Here is a 24,329-nt window from a genome sequence, read left to right on the forward strand (position 1 = left end):
GGTGGGTGAAACTTCCATCTCCCCACCAGCACACAGTCTGGCCCTTAGGAGATGTACATGGAGACTTTTCCAGCCTTGCCCCAGTCCTGTCCCACCACTCCCACTGACAGCATCCATTGTCTGAGCACCATCTGGTCTTGAGCCCTAAAAACGGGCCAGTTTGTGGACTGGGCAGCTTTTCATATTTGGCTTCATTTTTGCTACTTTCCTGATGAACGCCACCTTGTCATGTCGATGCCAGCCTGTTTGATGAGCTGGGCACCTGAATGATGTGTGCAAAACTTTCCTAGCTCTTCTGGACTAGAAAACACTAATCCTGTTTGCTTATCTGCCGCCCTTGAAGCAGAGATGAGAGTGGCAGTTGAAGGAGGTTTGAAATCCTGGAGCAGAGCCAAGGCCTCTTTGCCTGCACACTCCACTCTGCATGTTCCAGCCGTAGGAACAAACTGCATTATTTTGTTTCAAACTGTGCTCAAGGGAAGCCAAGACCTTGTAACTGGAAACTTACCAAACAGAGAATTCTAAGACTAAATTTAGTGTTCTATTTAAAAAATAAAATAAATTGAACATTTTGTTTATCTTCTATATGTAAAAAAAGAGAGAGAGTAACCTGGTTCACACTAACCACCTGAGAAGAGTATTCAAAGAAGTGAGAAGAAAACTAATCCTTTTGGTGAAGAGGGAAATCCTTAAGAAATTATAATGAAGTGGCATGGAATAGAGGCTTTGCAGCCAAACTTCCAAGTAACACAGCCTCTCTAATCTCCGTTATATACAATTTTTTTGTGGTCCAGAGAATATTAAAAACTTAAGGGAACTTCCATGGACAGAAAATAGGAGAGATTGGTGGGTTTTACTTATGCGGGCATTCTCTGACTTTAAAATGTATAGATAATTAGTTGCTTGTTGAACTGTATTCTTCATTTAATTATGTGTGAATTGGTTTTCTCTTATTCATGTTACACTCTAATTGGAATGAAGAACCTTGAGATACCATAGAGACTCTGTAATATAATATAGAATTTCAACAGGTTAATTTGTGACACTTTGATGTGACTTCAACCAGCCATGGTCTGTCTGCTAGCTCCTACCTTCCTCTCCTGCCTCTTCTCCCATTGCTTCAACAAACATCAAGCACCTGCTTTGGATGAGGCACAGGATTCAGATTGTCAGTGATTCCCCAGTTCTGATCCATGGATTAGCATTATGTTAGAACCACCCAGAAAACTTGTTAAAATGCAGGTTCTTGGGCACCATCTCTAGACATTCTGGTTCACAAAGTCTCGTATGGAACCATGGAATGTGTATTTTTTAAGGTTCCCTGGGTGATTGATACACAGCCTGATTTGGAACCAGTGAATAGACAGTTCTGTAAGACAAAAACAATATTTATTCTTTGGTGGCTGTTATTTTGCATCGTTAGACTCATTTTCATGTGGACACGACATAATAGAGACTGATCAAGTTCATTTGGAAGATGTTTATGCATACCGACTGGCACTTAAAAAGCTCTTTGTTTCCATATTCTCTTTGGGAGAGCTTTGACTGGGGCCTTAGCTAGTCTGGAAAAGGGCCATAGCTAAGTATAATCTGTTAAGGCTCTCAGTAATTTTACAGAATACCAATGCAGTCCACCAGTGTAATTTGGGGTGCATGTGTGTAAACAGGTGATGTTTCTTTTTCTTTTTTTTCTTTTTTTGCCATTTCATTAAATTCATCCCATTTCTGCCATGGCAGAATATTTTATTGTTTTAGTAATGCAATCAAGTCGTGCAATAAATTGTATCTTTCTTAGATTGTAGGACTGATAGCTTCTTGTGTGACTCTTATGAATCAAAATTTTAATGGATAATATTTAAGTCTTTGGCATCATAATCTACTTAAAAAGCCCTAAATGGCACCCACTTTGGCAGACATGACAGTCATAAAAGAAATTTGAGCACCTACTGGGTGCTTATGATACTGGGAGCAAGGACTCATAATTTCCCGTGTTGTTTCTGCAGACTGAAAGTGTGGTCACTTTGGTGAACCAAGGTAGTATGTTATGAGGTTAGACCATGCAATCATGGGTCAGTGCAGACACGGAGCACGTTCACATTTGTTCTTTTCTGCTATCTTGATAGCTTCAGAGTCTACCAGCTAGATGTGTCAGACAGCCCTGCTGGAGGTATCTTTTCCCAAGAAAAAAGACAGCAGGAGTGGAGGAGAGAGTATCAGACTGCAAGTCAGGATGGCTTTGTTCCACTTCTGCCTCTGCCTTGTACTTAATCCTCCCTGTGCCACTTTCTAGCCATATGGCCTTGGGCAAGTTACTTGGCCTCTCCGAGTCCCTCTGTCTTCTTCTGTGAAAATGGGGATAGTATTCACACCTACCTCAAGGTGGTTAAAAAGATCCAGTGACCATCCAGACATGAAAGCACAGAGCCCAGCACTGGGTGCACTGTTCACTCTGTAAATGTTACTTGAGGCTGAATCTCATCCTTGCAGGCCATAAACCCCGATTTGACTTTCAGAAACAAGAAGAGCGATAAAGATCCTGGGAGAGTTCTGAATGTTAGGATCACTGTGATAGCGGATAGGGAGTGAATCCAAGCAAAACAGAATAGTCACAGCAACTCCCATGAAGTTTTGCATCCGGACCACTTCTCACTAGTCATTTAGTCGTTGAATAAATTGTCATTTCTCATTCAAGTCTTCACAGAGCTTGAGTGGCCTGAGAAGCTGCTGTGTTTGCTTGACCCACCCTTTCCCCCTGACTGGCCTCTAGCAGGGAAGAGGACTAGCAGCTTCTTGTCTTCAACCTTCAGGGCTCTGATGTGTCTGTCTCTGTGAAGCAGGCCTGATTCTTGCCCCAGGCAGAATTAATGATTCTTTCTTTATATGCTAACACACTTGAACCTCTGTTATAGCACCTCTTTCATAATGCTTTTGTGTGGAAGTTGATTGTTTGCATTTTGATCTTTCTCTCTCTATTTTAAATTGCTTGAGGGCATGGCATGTGCACATAGTGGATACTCAGTAATTGTCGGATTAATATAGATCAGAACACAGAAGCAGTTTCGTGGGAGCTAAGAGTACAGAATCCAGAGCTCAACTTCCCTAGGTTCACATCCTAGTTCTGCCGATAGCTGTGACCTTACACAAGTTCCTCAACACCCGGGAGCCTTAGTTTCCTCATCTATAAAATGGGGACAATAATGCTACCTACCTTATAGAGCTGTTATGAAAATTAAATGAGTTAGATATATGTGAAGCACTGTTCTCAGTGACTGGCAGATAGTAATGTGAATTCAATGGTCATGATGGTGGCCTGTTTTTTGTTATTGTTGTTTTGTTTTGTTTTTTTGAGATGGAGTTTCATTCTTGTCACCCAGGCTGGAGTGCAGTGGAGCAATCTTGGCTCACCACAACCTCTACCTCCCAGGTTCAAGTGATTCTCCAGCCTCAGCCTCCTGAGTAGCTGGGATTACAGGCATGTGCCACCACGCCCAGCTGATTTGTATTTTTAGTAGAGACAGGGTATCTCCATGTTGGTCAGGCTGGTCTCAAACTCCCTACCTCAGGTGATCTGCCCGCTTCAGCCTTCCAAAGTGCTGGGGACTGTAGGCATGAGCCACCACGCCCAGCTGATGGTGGCTCTTTTATGGCTTGAATCTTTCTTCTGAGTTTTTTTTTTTTTTCTTTGGGACAGAGTCTCACTCTGTTGCCCAGGCTGGAATACAATGGCATGATCTCCACTGACTGCAACATCCATCTCTCGGGTTCAAGTGATACTCATGCCTCAGCCTCCCAAGTAGCTGGGACTACAGGTGCGCATCACCACACCCAGCTAATTTTTTTATTTTTTGGTAGAGAAAAGGTGTCACTCTGTTGGCCAGGCTGGTCTCAAACTCCTGACCTCAAGTGATCCACCTGCCTTGGCCTCCCAAAGTGCTAGGATTACAGGCGTGAGCTACCACCTGCAGCCTACAGTCACTTTCTAAGGTTAGATTTGCCAAAGAAAACAACAGGAAACAGTCCCTTTTCTTTTTCTTTTTTTACTACTTATGCAAATTTAGTAACTCACCACCTGAAGGTTCCTTAGTTTCTTTATGTGTGGATGCCTGACAGATAGGTACTCATGATTCCATATTCAGTTATGCTTTCTTTTTAAAAGTATGATTCCTTATTAAAGCAATAGTATAGATCCATTAGCTAAACATAAATTATGATTTATATTGTCAAAGAAATAGAAATACCCACTTATACTAGATTTGAGGTGTCAAATCAATTTCTTCTTGAGTGCCCACTTTGATCCATTGATCAAAGGTGCATGTGAGGCTGGGCGTGGTAGCTCACACCTGTAATCTCAGCACTGTGGGAGGCCGAGGTGGGCAGATCACTTGAGGTCAGGAGATCGAGACCAGCTTGGCCAACATGGTGAATCTCCATCTCTACTAAAACTACGAAAACTAGCTGGGTGTGGTGGCATTGTGCCCAGCTACTCAGGAGGCTGAGGCAGGAGAATCACTTGAACCCAGGAGGCAGAGGTTGCAGTGAGCCGTGATTGCACCACTGCAACGCCAGCCTGGGTGGCAGAACGAGATTCTGTATAACCAAAAAAAGTGCATATGCGGAAGGATTCTGGGCCACACCCCGACTCTGTGATCGGTTAGTAATGTCTGTCACAGATATGGCGTGGAAGAATGGCGGCACGTTGACTGTCCCTATATTGAATAAATTGTTATCAGTCCCTCATGTAACCTTGCCTTTTTCTTTTTCATCTTAAAGATGAAAAGAAAGCTCTTTCCTCACTCACGGTGCTGTGGGCTTATTTACAGTGTAGTTTACCACACCATAGTTTTCTGCCTCTGCTTTGGTAGCTAAAGCTTTTCTCTGGCAGTTTTAGTTGCTTTGATGTTGTAAAGTGTCAAATCTTGGCACGAAAGCTCGTTGCCCCGGTTAATAACTTACTCTAATTACTCTAGTAGATAGCTTTAAAAAAAAAAATGGAGAGAAGTGATTAAGCAGGCGGTTGATTGCCTGTGTAAGCTTTCTCCTGACTAGGTGATATTGCTGTTGGGGGAAGATGCTTTCCTTCACTCCTTGTTGGGTGTTTTTGTTGTTGTTGTTTGTGTGTGTGTGTTTTTTTATTCCTTCCCTTTCCCAAAAAATAATGGAGAAGGAAAAAGTAAGATGAGTTCCACCAAATTGGAAATAAAACTACTGGAAGAACGATTGTTCCCATTACCCCCTAAAAAGAAGCCCTGCATTTCAGCTGCTAAGAAAAGCGAGACACTGTTTGCTCTTTCCTTCTACTCACATGTCCGGCATCTGTCTAGACTAGCTGAAGGTTCTTTGATTTCTGAGATGTTCTAAGCTGCCTTTCTGCTAGAGTATCTTTGATAGTTTCTTGAAAGCCTATTCCTCCCCCACTAAATACAGTAACTACAATTTGAACATAGCTGAACCCTTTATAATTAAAGGTTTTTCTCATACCCATGGAAGGGTTGAAATAGGTTAACTTCACAGAGTCCCTGCAGATTTTGCTTAAAACGTTTTGATGATTTTAGAGAGGATTTGTCATTTGAGAATAAATCATAATCAAAACAAACAAAAACCACAGCAGTGTTTGAATCATGACACCATGATACCTACGAAGATGGTTTATAATTAAATAAAAGAATCAAGTTCTCAAACTGAGAAAGGGAACAACTTCCCAAGACACACAACATTTTTTACAACTCTTCTAAATAAGATGATCCATGGTCAAAATGAACAAACTTAAGAATGACCTCCCTTTAAAGTCAGTAATCTGGTATCCTTTCTATATTTATCATTTTATTCATTTCTCTTTGTTTAGGTTCAGAGGGGAAATCCAAATGCCTCTAACCCTGTAAAGCAGGTGTTGGTTTGATTATTTAACCTTTTGAATTCTAGGATGGAAAGAATGACTGTGACCATCTGATTGTCTTCCTCTGCCAGCTTTTAGAGCTTGGAATCTTAATACTTTTTCAAAAATGTACAGCCTCTAGTTGTGATCTATTAGGCAATTGCAATTTGTTAAATGTCTATAATCCCAGCACTTTGGGAGGCAGGCGGATCACATAAGGTCAGGAGTTCGAGACCAGCCTGACGTGGAGAAACCCTGTCTTTACTAAAAATACAAAAAATTAGCCGGGCATGTTGGTGCATACCTGTAATCCCAGCTACTCGGGAGGCTGAGGCAGGAGAATCACTTGAACCTGGGAGGCGGAGGTTGTAGTGAACCGAGATTATATCATTGCACTCCAGCCTGGGCAACAAGAGTGAAACTCTGTCTTAAAAAAAAAAAAAGCTGTCTGGTAATCTTGCCTATTCTTCCTCACGGTATGAATCTGGAGGTATTCTCCATTTCCCCAAACATTTACTCAGCACCAACTCTGTGTCGAGCATAGTAAGAGGTAAGAAGAGGAATATTTGGGAGACCAAGGAGGGCGGATCACCTGAGGTCAGGAGTTCGAGATCAGCCTGACCAATTTGGCGAAACTCCGTCTCTGCTAAAAACACAAACATTAATTGGGTGTGGTAGTGGGTGCCTGTAATCTCAGCTACTCAGGAGGCTGAGGCAGGAGAATCGCTGGAACCTGGGAGGCGAATGTTGCAGTGAGCCGAGGTCGCACCACTACACTCCAGTCTGGGTGACAGAGCAAGACTCCATCTCAAAAAAAAGAAAAAAGAAAAAAAAAAAGATGGAGTCCGATGTGGTCTTGGTCCTTGTCGAGCTCATATCCATAGCCCTTGTGTTCCTGGTCGCCTGAGGTCATCTACCTCTGAGTTATTCAGAGTATCAGGGGCCAAGTAAGGAAGAGGGCTGTGCCCTGGTCCGGTGATGGAGATGGGGTGACTGAAAGGTAGTGGTTCCTACATAGCTCATGAATTCCAGCTGGGCCCTGGAGCTGCAGAGATGAGAAAGCAAGACCAGCTTAAAGACAGACCCTGATTTGCTTCGGCTTAGTGCAGCTGAAGAAGGTAAACTGGGGACAGAGAAGGAGCCTTCTTCACATCAAGGGATAGCAATTCCTCTAGAATTGTGAGTTGTCAAAGCTGGAAAGGAACACACAAATCTTGTAGCCTAGTCTCTTGTTTTACATACAGGACAAATTGAGACCTAGGAAAGGAAGTGGCTTGCCCAGGTCAAAAAGTTAGAAGAAGACTCCAAGCAAGTATTTGAAAGGGAACATGACAAAAAGCAAGACTTTCCAACACTTTCAAGCCAGCCTGTCAGATATATGTACTCAAAATGGAATGTAAACCTTTCTCTTTGAGTAATAATAATTACTTCATTGTCTAGAATTTCCTGTGGATTAAAGATACTACAACACCTTAGTTAAATGTAACTCATCCCCAGGAAATGATCAGATCTGTGTTTGTTTTAAAAATGACTATTTTCTGTCATTGGTATTTTGTCCCAGACATTTGGACATCTAGCAGCAAGGCAAATACATATCTGTGTCATTTAACAACGTCAACAGGGACAATACCTCATCTATTTCAGAGTCCTCCGCACCGTGGATGGCACAGGGTATGCATGTGAATACTTTTTGAATTTATTATGCATTGTGGAAACACAGTGGCCGTTATATTCTGACAGACCTGGATGTGAGTCCCAGTTCTGTCACTTACTGTTGATGTGGCCTTGGGGAAGTTATTTCACCTCTGAAACTGTTTCCTTATCTGTGAAATGTGGTGATGAGTGTATTTGTGTATCAACACACACACACACACACACACACACACACACACACACACACACACACACACACACACACTTTCCTTTAAAACAATACTTTGCAAGGGTCTAAACCCCAACCTGGTACCTACACATATTGTGGTTTTGTCTTTTGAGGGGGCATTCTTATTTTTATTTCATGTTAAGTTGCAGAGCTGCTATTAGGATTCTGCAGAGGCATTGGAATCTAAGACTGTGACAATCTGGGCTTTATCTCTGAGAAATGACTGAAAAAAAAAGGTGTCCTTGTGATTTGCCCAACTCCGTCATTGATCATTCTCCATTCATGTTCTACCCCCACTGCCTTCTCCTCATCTCCCTTTGCCTCAAAGAAAACTAACAGAGCCATATAGAAAGCTCTGAGATATAAATGACCTTGTGCACCTTTAATTGAGGACAGAATTTGCTGAAGTGCATCCCAAAATCCACCAGTGGTTTACTTTACAGTCTGTGTCCTGGCTAGACTGGCTGTTGGCTGTATAATTTGTCTAGTTTTGTCTGGAGTCTTAGACTATTCAGCTGCTTCAGGGCAAAATCTTTTGGGGTGTCATTAAATGAGATTGATAATTGGCTTCTGATGAATATTCATTGTGACTAATGACTTTGGGCAAATTTTACACATACTATCTTTCCATTCTCCCACTGAGTGAGATTTTGATAGAATCATTTTCTTCAACTTGCACTTCAATTATATATTCACAATACCCCTTTGTTGACTACACACCAAATTACATACTTTCATTACTTTTAAAGTTTGTATTCTGTAAGGAATGAACACAGGCCTTTAGGACTTTTATTTTTAGAAACAGGGTTTAGAATTATTTTAAAAATAAGCGGCAAGCGATACTTTACAGAACAGAGTGCATTATTTCTGATTGAGTATAGATATATAGTAAGACTTTTCTTATAATCAAGTGACTGTCCTTAAGTAATGATGCATATAGTTTGTGTCATTTAGTATTTTGGAAAAGAGCCATATAATTCCCTGTTTTGTTTGTTTCTTAATCAAATGAGTAATGCATTTTACCCCAATTGCAGAGATTTGGCCCTTAGAAAACCCACTAATGAAATGATAAAGCACCTTAAAAGTTTGATTTTTTTTTTTTTTAAGAAGGATAAGTAATTTTAAAGTCTTGGCATTGAGGTTGGTAGGTTTGCTTTTGAGGTTAAAAAGACATGAAAAGAACATTATCTGAAGATGAGATCTCTGCTACTTTATCAGTTGAAATAGGCTTTTGACCCAAACCAGTTTAACCTAAAAAGAGTCACATAATCAAGTTCTGGCTTAACCAGGTTCATTCTATTAAATGACTTTTTCAAAGAGAATCACAAGTTAATTCATGTGATGATGTTACCTTCATTTGTATGGGACCTTATAGATTTTGAGGTGCTTTTATTTATTTATATGTTGTGGAGTTAGAAAGGAGGCACACGATTGAATGGGCGAATGGATGAATGAATGACTTGGTTTTCCAAAAGTGCCATGCTTGTGTTTCTAAGCTTGCTGTTTTTGTTTTAGACATTTTTTTCTGTCTCTCTTTTTTGGGGGACAGAGTCTCGCTCTGTTGCCCAGGCTGGAGTGTAGTGGTGCGATCTCAACTCACTGGCAACCTCCACCTCCTGGGTTCAAGCAATTCTCCTGCCTCAGCCTCCCGAGTAGCTGGGACTATAGGCATGTGCCACCATGCCTGGCTATTTTTCTGTATTTTTAGTAGAGACGGGGTTTCGCCATGTTGACCAGGCTGGTCTTGAACTCCTGACCTCAAGTGATCTGCCCACCTCAGCCTCCCAAAGAGCTGGCATCACAGGCGTGAGCCACCGCGCCCAGCCTGTTTTAGACTTTGAGTCATGTACCTTATTCTGTGAGACTCACGGGAATGTTGGTATGCTACTGATAAAAGCCAAGCTACTAAACTGTCTTTGTATTGTGAGTATATTCTAAGAAAAAATAATTTCTTTATTCAGGACACATCCCATTAACTAGTGCATGTGTGTGTGTTGTGTATTCTGGGCCACTGAGAACATGGAGGTGAAGACAGGATCTTCCTGTACTTTACAGTCAGGAGACAAACATGCAGCCAGTTATGGTCCAGTTAATAATGGGTGCCTGTGGGTTGGATGCAGTGGCTCATGCCTGTAATCCCAAGATTTTGGGAGGCCAAGGTGGGTGGGTCACTTGAGGTCAGGAGTTTGAGACCAGCCTGGCCAACATGACGAAAACCTGTCTCTACAAAATATTCAAAAATTAGCCAGGCGTGGTGGCACACACCTGTAGTCACAGCTACTCAAAAGGCTGAGACAGGAGAATTGCTTGAACCGGGAGGCGGAGGCTGTAGTGAGCTGAAATCGCGCCACTGCACTCCAGCCTGGGTGACAGAGTGAGACCCTGTCTCAATAATAATAATAATAATAATAATAATAATAATAATTGGTGCCTATTCACAAGGAGCCAGGGAAGACTTTGAAGAGGAAGTACTTACACAGAGACCTGAGGGAGGAGTTTGCTAGAGGCACAAATCCAGGCCAGTTTGGGGGATGGGTGGAAAGGGAGGGGAGGAAAAGGAGTACATGACTCTATCTAAGTGATGTATTCCAAGGACAGACTTGAAGAAGACGGTACAGAGTGTGGCTACAGATGGCTGCTGTAAAGCTAGACTGTGGGCTGGTGGAGCCATCCGGGGCTAGGCATGCCCCCAAAGACTTCCGAGTAGGAAGTGATGGGCCGGAACCTGCACTTGAGGAGGAGCGCTCTGGCAGCTAGTTAAAGATGTGCAGAAAGAGCTGAGACCCGAGGCCAGTGGAACCCTCCAGGCTGACTTCAGGGTGGAATCAGGTCAGAGTTGGTTCATTCTCCACTCACTCAACACCAGCAAGGAGTTTTCATCTCTAAGAAGCCCTGAAGGGATTAGTTGTGTGTATGTGTGTGTGTGTGTGTGTGTGTGTGTATATATATGTAAAATACAGAATATACTTATATATGAAATATATAAATATATATAATATATATATAAAACTAATGATATATATAAAATTAATGTTTTGATATTATATATATATGTGTGTATATATATCAGCCTCCTTTATATGGGTACCTATGGAAATAGAATGTGAAGGGATGGGTTAAACCTGCCAGCCTTGACGGGGTCACTGGGAACAGTTCTTGGGTGCCTGCTGAATGAGATCCGGTTCATGGCATGGACCTGGCTTCAAGAATGGGGTCTGGAGGAAAGAGTCAGGGCAGGCGGGGGTGGGAGTGGCAGCCCTGGCTTTAACACACAGTTCTCACAACTGGGAAACATCAGCAGAATACCCAATTTAAAGCTGTTCATGTTACACTAACCTCTGGGATGCTTTTAACTGGGCCTTGGCACGTCACTCTTTTGCCACGTAAATGTCCTTCTGTCAGCAAAGGCCAGTTAACAGCTTCCAAAAGAAGCAAAGTCCTCATGGGAACAGGCTTCCCTGAAACCAAAGAAACATTAAAGAAAAAAAGACAGAAAGAAACATGTGTTGTTGGCTTTGTCACTTCATAGCTATGTCTCCAAAGGTTGCTTTTTTCCCCTTTCTTTTCACTATATTGAATTTTGTAGCAATTGTATCCCTTTATATTATCTTTGTTTCCTAAATTTTTAATTGCATAAAATACTGATTATATGATGTCTCTAGCTCTTAAGAAAAAAAAAAATACAAAATACGGGTAAGTCAAAAGACTGTGGAGAGGAAGGATTAGTCAGTAAACAGTGCCATAGCAATTGATTACCTATGTGGAAAAAATAAATTCTCACCTCAGTCCTTAAACCTAAAGTAATTCCAGATGGACTGAAGAGTTAAATGCTAAGGGAAAATTTAGAGGACTTTCTTGGGATAAAAGCGGTAGAAACCATCATGGAAGAAAGTATTTGTCTATGTAATTATTTAGACCTTCTCTTTGCCCAGAAATTCAAAGAAAATTAAGTATAAATTATTTTCAAAACATTACAAAGGCTGGATATTCTTTGCATATCATCAGTGATTGCTTATAAACCAGTAAAAATTACTAACACTCATTTTTAAAGTGGGCTAAGAATATGAATAGACCATTTGTCTATTACATAAGTACAGCCAAGAAACATATGACAAAATGTTCAACCTTAGTCCTGATCAGAATAAAAATAAGAGTAAAATAGATACAATTTTAAAGCTACTAACTTGACTACAAGGAGTAGTGCTGGTGAGGGGAAGGGAGGCCAGAATTGTGGTGGATGGCTGGGGCTGGGGGGTATAAAGAGTCTCCATCCTTCTTCTATTCATTATACTAACATATTTATGATATATGTATTTATTAAGTGCCTTGAAATATTTATAACCTTTGTCTCTGAATTCTGCATTTAGGAACTATAGATATAAATTATTGACCTGTATGATTATATTACTTAATGGTAGTAGAGTAGTTAAATATATTAATAGCATGGGAAATTCAAGTATCGTTAAAAGGTATTTTTTCTAAGAATATTTAAAGAATATTCTGGATTTGTGCCTTTAAAGCATCATTAAGAGATACCTTTTTCTAAGAATATTTAAAGGAAAATGGCATCAAATAATGTTCACTTTTAAGAAACACAAAAGAATACTGTATTTATAGTCATCCTAATTGTATTTTAAAAGGGAATATATGTGCTTGTGTGTGTAAGAACCTACAATGTTAAATCTTCCAATGGTGGTGGCATTTATTTTAATCCCTTTCTCCATTTAAAAAATTTTCTATTTCTTATATTAGCTTTATAATCAGAAAAAAAGATTTTTTGAAAAGAAAGCTCTTACTAAATTTGAATTAGGGTGATTGAATTAACTTAGAATGATTTCTCCAGGCTTTTCAACTTATCATGTAAACATGTTGAAGAATTATAGAATTGTATTGCTGAAATCAAATGGCGGTGTCTCCTCCCTTGGATTTGTTCATTGATCTCTGCTTTGCTCTGTTCCAGCTGACTGCCTGCATCCACGGGTCTGCGGCGATGCTCTACCCCATGTACTGGCAGCACGTGTACATCCCCGTGCTGCCGCCACATCTGCTGGACTACTGCTGGTAAGGTGGCTGGCCCTGTCCTCTGCTTCTCCTTTGCCCTGAACTGACTGGGCATGTTAGGTGTGTCACCTGTTAATGCAGTTGGTGACTCTACATTAAAAATACTAACTTTATCCAGCCTGGACAAAGTAGTGAGAATTCATCTGTACCAAAAAAAAAAAAAAAAAAAAAAAAAAAAGTCAGGCATTGTGGCACATACCTGTAGTCCCAGCTACTCAGGAGGCTGAGTTGGGAGGATCATTTGAGCCAGAGAGGTCGAGGCTATAGTGAGCTCTAATTGTGCCACTGCACTCCATCCTGGGCAACAGAGTGCGACTCTGTCTCAAAAATAATAATAATAATAAAAATACTAACTTCAAAGTGGCATGGATTTAAGACCACCTGATTGCATGGCCCTTTCATTTCCAGTTTTCTTATATGTCATGACAGAGTACAAGAGAGTGGGTAGTCATTTTTCCCATTTCTCAGTTTGGGAGAAACAATGCACCAAGAGGTTGCGTGTTTGTTTGTTTGTTTGTTTTTTCCTAAAACAAATTGCAAACTGGGGACAGAAACAATTGAGATCTCCAAGGCCTTCAAGTTTCAGCCATGCCCTGGCACATTCCTTAAGACTCGTGCTCACTGTGGTTTGGGAGCACAAGCCAGACGGCACTAAACCGTCTGAAGTTCTTTGAGGAGAATTTCACCGTTCAGTGAAACAGACTTTAGTAGAAGGAAGAAACAAAGGTTTTGGTGATAGCCCTGCCATCTTGGGCAAGTCACTTGGCTTTAAGACTTTCTTTACTCATCTGTAAAAGGAAGTTGTTCAATACATAATCATAAAGATGAAACGAGATAACATATGAAAGGACCCCATGTAGAAAAGCTGGCTCATGGTGGGTGCTCAGAAAATGTTCCCACAGACATATCATTGTCTTCACTATCTGTCTTCAATAGATTACCAAAACAGACTGTCTTTGTGACCGATTTGGTTCCCTTTTCCTCATGAATAATTTCTTTCTCTAGTGTAATGCAGTTAAAGACATTGTCTCCAAACAGTTCAAGTCAACAGAAGTCCATAAGGGGGCATGGTACACAGAGAGGGAAAGGCACTAACTGCATGCCAAATATTGAGAGCTTCAGGAGAAGGGAACCCATTTGAGGGTCATAGCCCTGTTGCTTAAGGACAGGTGACATAGGACACTGACCACTGGTTCAGAGTGATTGAGTCCAGGTCAGTCATACTTTTGCTGGGATCTCCAGCCCATTTTGCCATCATCTCACTGGAAAGGTTCACTCAGGTAGCCAGATTGTCCAAGGAGCTTAAAGGCATTCCACAGTCACTCCTGATTGGAACGTGCTGGGCTCACCCTCTTCCCAAGAAGCCATGGAGATAACAAGGACATAACTCAGGGCCATGATGTGAAAATCAGTGGCCCTCTCTCGTGCATAGTAGTCAGTGAATGGGCCTGATTCTTTCTTTATGATACGTCTTTCTTATCAAGGTAGTCATCTTATTCATGCCTTTCTCCCACCTCTTGTGAGATTAAGGGGCGATGTGTTTTCTACCATGTGGAATATGGAATCCTGGCTAATTTTGAATTTCTTCTTGATTCATCGGTGGTTGAACCCCACATTTTTTCACTATGTCTCTTCATACTTTGGTTTATTTTGGAAACTATTTTCAGTTAATGATGACGTCCAGGTACTGCTGGTCTAGATTTTTGTGTTCATCCCTTCTTGAGTGGGTAGGAAATAAAGTAATGTTTGCAGATAGGAAAGAATAAGGATGTAAACCCCTTATAACAGATTCACCATGTGACATTAAATGTTCGCGTTTGCTGTGTTCCTCAGAGAGTGTTTTCAAACCCTGGAGCCCATCCCAGATCCCTCCCCTGTATCCAGGTCTCCAGCCTCTCTCCTTCCATTGGAGACTCTAGGGAATGCTGGACTCTGCCCTAGTGAGGCTGCTCCTTCTGCTCCCGGACTCCAGAGGGAAGATTGTTAGACGCCGCCATGGTCTGGTGTGAGCTCCGCCCTGTCATCTGGCTGCTAGCACAGCCCCTAGGAACCTTCCTCCCTGCCGTGTCACTGTCATCTGCTTGTCTCTGGGATCTTCATCATCTGTTGGTTGAGATGTCCACATCCCCTTCCCATCTTATTCTCTGCTGTCTTCAGGGGCTTCAGAATCCACACTACTGGCCTCCTCTTATTCCCACTGAGATCGCATTTGCACTGTTTTGTCATTGATAGTGAGATTACTCCCTCAGAGATGCCATGGAGTAGCACAAACAAGAATAGGACGGGGCTAAGAGGAGGACACCTGAGTTCCTGTCTCCGCTCCATTACTGCCTGGCTGTGTAGCTTAGAGCAAGCGCCTTTGCTTCTCTGAATCTCTTCTCTGTTGAGGGCTGAAAATACTGCAACTTGTTCTTTAAACTGTTTCTAGGATGAAATAAAATAATGTATGTGCTAATGCACTTTATAGACTGAAAAGCGATGTCAGCCACCCAGCAGGGTGACACCTGTGTCATTAACCGTCTGAAGCTCACTCAGCCCCCTCTGTTTTCCTGCTGGCCTCCTTGCTTTGGGGCTTCGTGAGCTTTTTCTTTCTTTCTTTTTTTTCTTTTTTTGAGACAGAGTGTCGCTCTGTCACCCACGTTGGAGTGCAGTGGCGCAATCTTGGCTCACTGCAACCTCCACCTCCCAGGTGCAAGCGATTCTCCTGCCTCAGCCTCCCGAGTACCTGGGATTACAGGCGTGTGTGACCACTCCCAGCTAATTTTTTATAATTTTAGTAGAGACAGGATTTCCCTGTGTTAGCCAGCATGGTCTTGATCTCCTGACCTTGTGATTCACCCGTCTCAGCCTCCCAAAGTGCTGCGATTACAGGCATGAGCCACTGTGCCTGGGGTCATGAGCTTTTTCGGTAGAGCAGATGTTTCCCGATGCTGGCCATGTCTCAGGCACTGCACTAAGTGCTGGAAGACAGGAATGAGAGTCAGTTTCCAGCAGAAGGGACTCAAACAATTGGGTGTCGAAGACACAGGCACATAGGCCATAACTGCTCCTGGGTTTTTCACCAGTTCCTTGCAGGCTCTTGCTTCCCTGGCCTTGCCACTGACCCTAGGCACCCCTACTATTTTCTTATCTATTCCTTGTCTGGAAGATACTGCTGGTGCAAGTCTGAGAGCCTTTGCAGAGAGGACCTGCTAGAGAGTGGTGCTGCCTAACCTCAGCTTGCCCTCCTCCTCTGCAGTCACCCCTGAGCCCTCACTCTCCCCACCATGCAGCAGGCTCAGGGATGGGACTGCATTGTTACGTCTGGTGAGAAGAGGGGGACATAGGGTCTGTGCTCCCACAGCTGCCCTCCTTCTCATCCAAGGCTGGTTACTTGCTGCCTGCTTGCTTCTTCTCTCCTACCATTCCTGAGGGAGGAAGAGCAGTCTGTCCAAAGCCATTGACTTCACCTGGGCCTGGGTGCTGTCTCCTGAGGATTCTCTGGGACCCATCTAGATCTCTGTTCTCTTGGGTACCATTAAACACCACTTTCTGCTGCCTCTCTCCTCTCCTGCACATGTGCTTAGGTGCCCCATTCCTCAGATTTGACCTTTCCTTCAACTCCCTGTGCTTGAGCTGCTGAGCCAATGCTCTTGGTTTCTTCTCACTGCCGTATATCTTCAAGGAAAGGACCGAAAGGACCCTGTTTACTATCCGGTAGTGTTTGTTGTTCAAATGAAAGCTTGAGGGACTGGGCAGAGGCAGACACTGATGCTCAGAGAGGAGGAAGGAGACGAGGGGAACTAGAGGGGAGGAGAAGGAACAAAACACACACCCGAGGAAGGTGGAAGGGAGAGAGGGAGCAAGAAAAAGCAGAAGGTAGAAAGGAGACACACATGCCCTGACACAGAGTCCTGGAGTGACATCCAGCCCCCTTAGCACGTTGCCATCCCCTCTCCCCCCAGACACACAGTACGCTCACAGGAATAGACCCCCACGCAGACACACCCGCCTTCATAGACATAGGTCCCTTCCCCACAGACATGTCTCAGGGTCTTCCACAGGGAGAGACACCCCCAACCCTGCCCCCACCACAATACACATCATAGGCTAGATGTGTGCTCTAAAAGGTAGCCTCAGGTCGAATGCAGTAGCTTATGCCTGTAATCTCAGCACTTTGGGAGGCCAAGGCAGGAGGATCACTTGAGCCTAGGAGTTTGAGACCAGCCTGGGGAAATCATGAGATTCCCATCTACACAGAAAATTAAAAAAAAAAAAAAAAATAGCTAGCCATAGTGGCACACAACTGTTGTCCCAGCTACACAGGTGGTTGAGGTGGAAGGATCGCTTGATCCCAGGAGGTAGAGGCTACATGAGCTGCAATCGAGCCACTGCCCTCCGGTCTGGGTGACAGAGTGAGACCCTGTCTCACGGTTCCCCCTGGAAGAGATTCACCAGTGGGTTTTCATGCTGTGCTTCAGGGAGGAATACCCAGGGATTGGTAGAGCTGGGAGGATCAATATAGTTTGTCTGCCAAGTAGTAGTATAATTTTATTTTTTAATATTTATTTTATTTTATTTTATTTTTTGAGACAAGGTCTTGCTTTGTCGCCCAGGCTGGAATGCAGTGGCGCAATCTCGGCTCACTGCAACCTCAGCTCCCCGGGTTCAAGCGATTCTCCTTCCTCAGCCTCCCTAGTAGCTAGAATCACAGGTGCGTACCACCACGCCTGGCTAATTTTTGTATTTTTAGTAGACACAGGGTTTCACCATGTTGGCCAGGCTGGTCTCTAACTCCTGACTTCAGGTGATCCACCTGCCTCAGCCTCCCAAAGTACTGGGATTACAGGCATGAGCTACTGTGTGTGACCCAACTTTAGCTTTCTATTATTTGAAAAGTTTTGGTTGCTAAATTGTTAGCTAGTTTAAAACAGGCAGTTTACATTCCTGGAACTGTGGAGGGGAAAATGCTCTGTCAGTAACATCAGTGACGAAGATAGCTGCCATTGTTGAACACTGGGCTATCTCCTTTACATCTGTGATGGCATTGAATTCTGCCAACAACCCTGCACGGCAGATACTATTAGCCCCATTTCACAGATGATTAGTAAGCCAAGGCCCCAAGAGCTTTAGTAACTTTCCCTGATATAGACATTATGTATTATACTCTACGATCAAATTTTGATTAAGAGAATTATATGGAGACATAATACACAAAAAATCGGATGTATATATGTATACTTATAGAGAGGCAGAAATCTGGAAAGAAATACACCAAAATGTTTAACAGAGACCCATTATGGGGAGGCAGGAGAGGATTTCTGCATGCTTTTTATTTTCCATATTTTCGAATATTTCTACAATGAAAAAGTATGGTTTTTATCATTAAAAGCTTTATTTTCACAAATGAGTGTTTATTCTAGCCAATTGTCCTTTCCAGCTGCCATTCATTTCTTCCTTCATGTTTTCTTGGAGATACATTAGATGTTTTATTTTCCCATGAACGCTGATCCAAGATCATTTTTCAACCTTCTCTAACTCTAGCACTCTGAAAAACTGTTACCAGCCTGACCAAGGGCAATGATGTTGGCAGGTCTAACTTGGAAGAGAAGACTTGGCAAGGAAGGCTGCTAAGTCCTTGTCATCCTAAATTTCCACTACAGAAAATTAAAGATGACATTTGTATTTACTGGTGCCTGAGTGGGTTTTGAGAGGAGGCACCATCTTGGAAGTTTCTGTTTCTGTAATAGCAGTCTTTCTCCTGGTCCCTTGTTTCTGTGAAAGAACTTTTTGACATATGACCAGAGGATGATTACAGGCTGGTGGGGGATTGGTGTCTGTTTGTTAACTGTAAGGTGTAAGAATGATGAAATGAAAGACTCCAAGAGAAAAAACACATCCCCCATAATGAAGGGTTGATTTGACCACCTTCAACCACTACCACTGCTTTGGTCAGAGACTACAAATGTCATGAAATTTGAGTCAATGCTAATAACTTCATTCTCTTATGCCTAGTAACTTTCACCACCATTGAGTTTTAATCCTTGGTGGTAAGAGCCAGCAGGGATAACTAGCATTTTAAGTAAAGTGCTAGGAGCCTGAAACATGTAAATTTGAAGGAGGTTTGCTCCTCTGCAGATGATTTAAATGTTAAGTGTGTCCCCATGCAGGGGATACACAAAATGGAATCTGAAAACTATTATCTCCTGTAGAAATGAACTCTCAATTTACTCACTGCACAGGAAGGGCGGATTCTAGTCATTTTCACTGCCAGCAGGTGCCCTTTCTATGCATAATAGACTTCACAAGTGTAATTAACACATGAGGACCACTGCTGCCAGTTTTTCTTCAGGTACATGCTGCTAGGAGTTTTCAGGACAACAGTGTAGGCCATAAGAGCTTTTTACATGGCGCCTGAAGATGAAGTCTTCATTGACTTCTGGACAAAAACATGTTAAATGGGGCTGAGCCCAGACCCTGCTGTTGGTATCACAGGTCACAGTCATTGAGTCCAGAAACCCCAAAAGCTGTATTGCAGCCTTTAGCAGACCAGAGGCCATGACAGCAAAGCTCTAGTTTGCATGCAGTTAATAAATGAAAAGTAGGATACTGAAAACCCTATAATTATGTGGAGAACTAATTGCACATTCACAAATACAACAAACAATCATCTGAGTTAACTTTAATTAGAGCTATAATCACAGATTTTAATTATCTGAAAAAAATCAGTTTAGTCCAAGTAGGCTGCCCTAGATATTCCTCGAATTATTTTTTTGTGTGTCCCTTCCTATTTTTGGAGTGGACAATAGTGTGGAAAGTGCCTAGGTTTTGGATTCAGGCAGACCTGGATTCAAATGTTAGTCTTATCTCTTATTAACTATGTAACCATTAAAAATCTGTTTTACCTCTCTGATCTGCAATGTCTTTTTCTGTAAAATGGGTATAACTTACCTGCTTTGAAAAGTGGCTATAGCAATTAGAGTTATTAGTCAAGTGGCACCTAGGGGCCATTAGTAAATGATGATTGCTTTTTTCACCATTATTATAAACCTGGGACATGGATTTCAGTTTCTGGAAGGTTTAATTCACATTAAACATTATTCTTACTTCTGCTGCCTTGAGAGCTCAGGGGAAAACTTTATAATTCATCTTCTCTTTTTATCCCTCAGATTGTTTTTATTTTGATTTTTTTTTTTATTTAACTTGAGTTATTGTATGGTTGTTTTCATTTGCAGCTGTGGCATAAGAATGAAAAGAAAAGAAACAAAAGCAGATGGCAGAGAAAACGAAAGGAGTAAGACATTTCCAGCCCTTATGAATATTTAAAAACATGTGCTGCTGGTTCCTTTCTACTTTAGATCTATGCCATTCCCTTGACTTTGAAAGTGAAAACGAGAATGTTCCCTACCTTAGCTGATGGTGGCCTTGACCTTGGCCAGTGTTGGGAAAGCCTTCCTGTTTCTGGGAGAAAAGGATTAACTTGCTAATGAGAAGCAGCATTCCCTTTCATAATAATCACCATCTATTGAGTACTGTGTATGTGACAAGCTCTTTATAAACATTATCGCAAATCTTCAAAATCAAGCTACAAGGTAAATATTTTTAGCTCCATTGTATGTATTAGGAAATTGAAGCTCAGAGAGGTTTAATGACTTACCTACTGTCACACAGCCAAGAAATAGTGGAGCCTGCCCTTGAAATCCAAGGCAATCTGATATTAAAACTTTCCTTACTAATATCCTCCGAAGTGTTAGAGAATAAATTGTACCCATCACCAAGATTTTGTGAAAAAATTCTTCATGTCGGCTTCTTGATGACTTGCTAATTGTAGACGTATGTTGTCATTCATTAATTATTCATTTATTCAGCAAATATTGATAGAGCACTTATTATGTACCAGGCACTATGCTAATTAAATTGTGCTAAGAAAAGGTCCCAGTAGAAACCATATGGTATTTCCCATGTAAATTTCTTTTTCCCCCTTCCTCTTCAGAAGTAGTCCTAAATAGGGACCACAAATCAATTCCCAACTTGAATCGTGTATTTGGTTTATTCTAGGCAATTATTAACACACATTTGTGATAAAATATTTTCAAAGCAGATCAAGACAAGCTCATGCTTTTCCCCCAAAGGACAGTCAGGTCAAAAGCCAAGTTAGTAGCTAGCTCCTGATGCTTTTTGAGGGCATTGTTGAACTGAGAAGTCAAATAGGATATGTACAGTGAATGTTTGAATTTTGCATTTGACTTTGTAAAATGCCTCATATTTTTTGGCATTTCCAGATGACTCTGGAACCATTCTTCCTCTCAGAGTGGGGATGCTCAGATCTCTCTGAAAGACGCTAGTTTCAGGCCTTTTGTGTGCTGTATGTAGGGTTCTGAATCAGCCCCTACATGGTGCATCACATATTCCATGTAGGATTTTCAACAAAAGGTGCACAGTCCATATAGGTGATGGGGCATCAGTCTGGACACAACTCTGAAGTAACATCCAGTTAATCAGATCTGCGCCCATTCTAGTCACTATCTTCATTGATGCCATGAAATGTTGCATAGGAAATAGATCAATGCTAGATTAAGTGGAATTGTTGGTATTCTTGATGGCAGAGACAGAACTCAAATACAGTGTGGTTCAGCGGAAACAGAAAAGTGTGGCCCTCACCTGGCTTCCCCGTTGGCTAGATTGGAGGTCACTGAGCCAGCCTTTTCAGATGGAGGTGAATAGTGATTACTACTGACACAAAGCAGGTGCTCTGTAAATAGTAGATACTATCTTTATGTTATTCATAGCTATATAGATGTATATATAGTCAGTATATATTAATGTATCTCTGGTGCTAAGAATTTCAACTGAGGTCAGGTATGGTGACTCACACCTGTAATCCCAGCACTTTGGGAGGCCGAGGGGGCAGATCACTTGAGGCTAAGAGTTTAAGACCAGCCTGGGCAACATAGTGAAACCCCATCTCTACTAAAAATAGGAAAAAAAATAGCTAGGCGTGGTGGTGCATGCCTATAATCCCAGCTACTCAGGAGGCTGAGGCATGAGACTTGCTTGAACCTGCACTCCAGCCTGGGCAATAGAGAAAGACCCTGTCTTCGAAAAAAAGAAAAAAAAGAGAGAATTTCAACTGAATATTTTTTGCATCATCTAAATATATAGACTTAACACACAGAATGGAAGTGGAGTAGTTGGATAGTTGTGGCCAAAATCTCTTATATATGCCAAACTCTGGGCTTTCTAGCTTTTGTTAAAGATTAGGTTCTAGTAAGTAAGCAAAAGCTGTATGTCATTGCCATTTTGCAGCAAGTGCTTATGAGTACTTACTATATTCCTGGCAGTGGGCATAGGAAGATAGGTGCACATAGATGGTTCTAGATCTGAGGAAACACTACTTCACCAAAGAACTCAAGCATCCAGTAAAGATTGGGAGAGGGAGAATATATATATATATTTTTTAAGCTAAGAAGCAGCAAGGTGCCAAGAGTGGAATGGTGCCACTGTGACAGAGCTCATCTGGGAGGGGCGGGAGGGGATAAGGACCAGGAATTTAGTTTCAGACAGAAGAGGAAGGGAAGTTGGGCTGTGGTGGGACTGATGGTTAGGAAATGCGCGCACGCACACCTACACACACACACACAAATGTGTGTTGGTTTAATGATCAGAAATCATAGATTGCTAGTTAGGTAATTCCTCAACTGAGATTTGGCTAAACTTGACCCTGAGGCTTGAACAGAGAGGCCAAGCGAGAGAAAAGAGTTCAGATTTGGAAGTCATAAAGTCTAGGGTCCAAATCCTAGACTGTGGTCCTACTAAAGATGTGACTTTGAGTGAGTCACATAACCTGCCTGAGCCTCAGTGTCTTCATTTGTGAAGCCATTGCCAGGGAGATAGCTAAAAGCACTGCTCTACATGAGGAGCCTAGCACCAAGTAGGCAGCTGGAAAAATGTTGTGAGGTGATAACAGTCACTGAGTCCTACGTTGAGCTGCACCTTCATTTCCTTGAGCAGCACCCAAGACTGAATGTGCCAAGAGCCTTGTGGGGAAGCTTTGGACAATTTTTTTCCTTTTTTTCTCTTTTCTTTTTTTTTTTAGATGGAGTCGTACTCTGTCACCCAGGCTGGAGTGCAGCGCTGCGATCTCAGCTCACTGCAACTTCTGCCTCCTGGGTTCAAGCAATTCTCCTGTCTCAGCCTCCTGAGTAGCTGAGATTACAGGTGTGCACCACCACACCCAGCTAATTTTTTGTATTTTTGTTAGAGAAGGGGTTTCACTATGTTGATCAGGCTGGTCTGAAACTCCTGACCTCAAATTATCTACCTACCTTGGCCTCCCAAAGTGCTGGAATTACAGGTGTGAGCCACCATGCCTAGACTGGACAATTTTGATGTGAACTATTTTCCAGGTGGAAAAATGAGGTAAAGAAGAGATTGGGCCCTTTGTATTATCTATGTTACAGATTCTGTGGGGATCTCTGTCTCTATACTGTAGACTCTATAGGGAAACTGTCTTTTCAAGTTCTCTGCTAGATTTTTTTAAGTTGAAATGTAATTCACATACCACAAAGTTCACCCTTTTAAAAGTATACAGTTCTGGCCAGAGCTGCAGTGGCTCACACCTGTAATGCCAGCACTTTGGGAAGCGGGCATATTGCTTGAGCCCAGGACTTCGAGACCAATCCTGGGCAACATGGCAAAGTCATGTCTCTGTTAAAAAAAAAAAAAAAAAAAAATTGCCAGCTGTGGTGGTGTGTGCCTGTAGTCCCAGCTCCCTGTGAGGCTGAAGTAGGAGAATCACCTAAGCCTGGAAAGTTGAGGCTGCAATGATCTCACACCATTGCATTCTAACCTGGTTGATGAGAATGAGACTCTGTCTCAATCAATCAATCTATGTATAAAGATCAGTGGTTTGTAGTATATTCCAACTATCTAATTCACTATCCATCTAATAAATATATCACCACTAATTCCAGATACATTATATTTTTAATACATTCTGCATTGTTAGTGAAGTAACATATCCTTATTATAAAAAACTTTTGTACGCTGGGTGCGGTGGCTCATGCCTGTAATTCCAGCACTTTGGGAGGCCCAAGCGGGTGGATCACCTGAGATCAGGAGTTCAAGACCAGCCTGGCTCACATGGTGAGACCCCATCTGTACTAAAAATGCAAAAATTAGCTGGGCGTGGTGACATGTGCCTGTAATCCCAGCTACTCTGAGGCCAAGGCAGGAAAATCACTTGAACCTGAGAGGCGGAAGTTGCAGTGAGCTGAGATTGCGTCACTGCACTCCAGTCTAGGTGATAGAGCGAGACTCCATCTCAAAATAATAATAATAATAATAATAAGCTTTTTTCAGCCTTTCAAAGTACATATAACAAAAAGCAAAAGGTCTGTAAAAATGGGTAGTCTGTGTAGATGGTTGCCATTCAGCCTTTAGCCCTGTCCCTGTAGAGGCACCCCGGAAGGCACCGATGCCAGGAGTGCAGCGGGACAGCTCTCACTGGCCTCAGCAGTGTCACTCCCAGCGTTA

General features: G+C 42.2%; 1 protein-coding gene across 23 annotated transcripts in view; it reads left to right on the plus strand.

The window, feature by feature from the left end:
* Positions 1–24,329, plus strand: part of DENND1A (DENN domain containing 1A) — a 544,513-nt gene that overhangs the window by 285,152 nt on the left and 235,032 nt on the right. For all 23 annotated transcript variants that reach the window (XM_077968018.1, XM_015116876.3, XM_077968015.1 and 20 more), the window contains one exon: positions 12,715–12,815. In XM_077968018.1, the coding sequence (XP_077824144.1) occupies positions 12,715–12,815 (101 nt within the window). The remainder of the gene's footprint in view (positions 1–12,714; positions 12,816–24,329) is intronic.

Source organism: Macaca mulatta, chromosome 15, assembly GCF_049350105.2.
Source record: "Macaca mulatta isolate MMU2019108-1 chromosome 15, T2T-MMU8v2.0, whole genome shotgun sequence".
NCBI lineage: Eukaryota > Metazoa > Chordata > Mammalia > Primates > Cercopithecidae > Macaca > Macaca mulatta.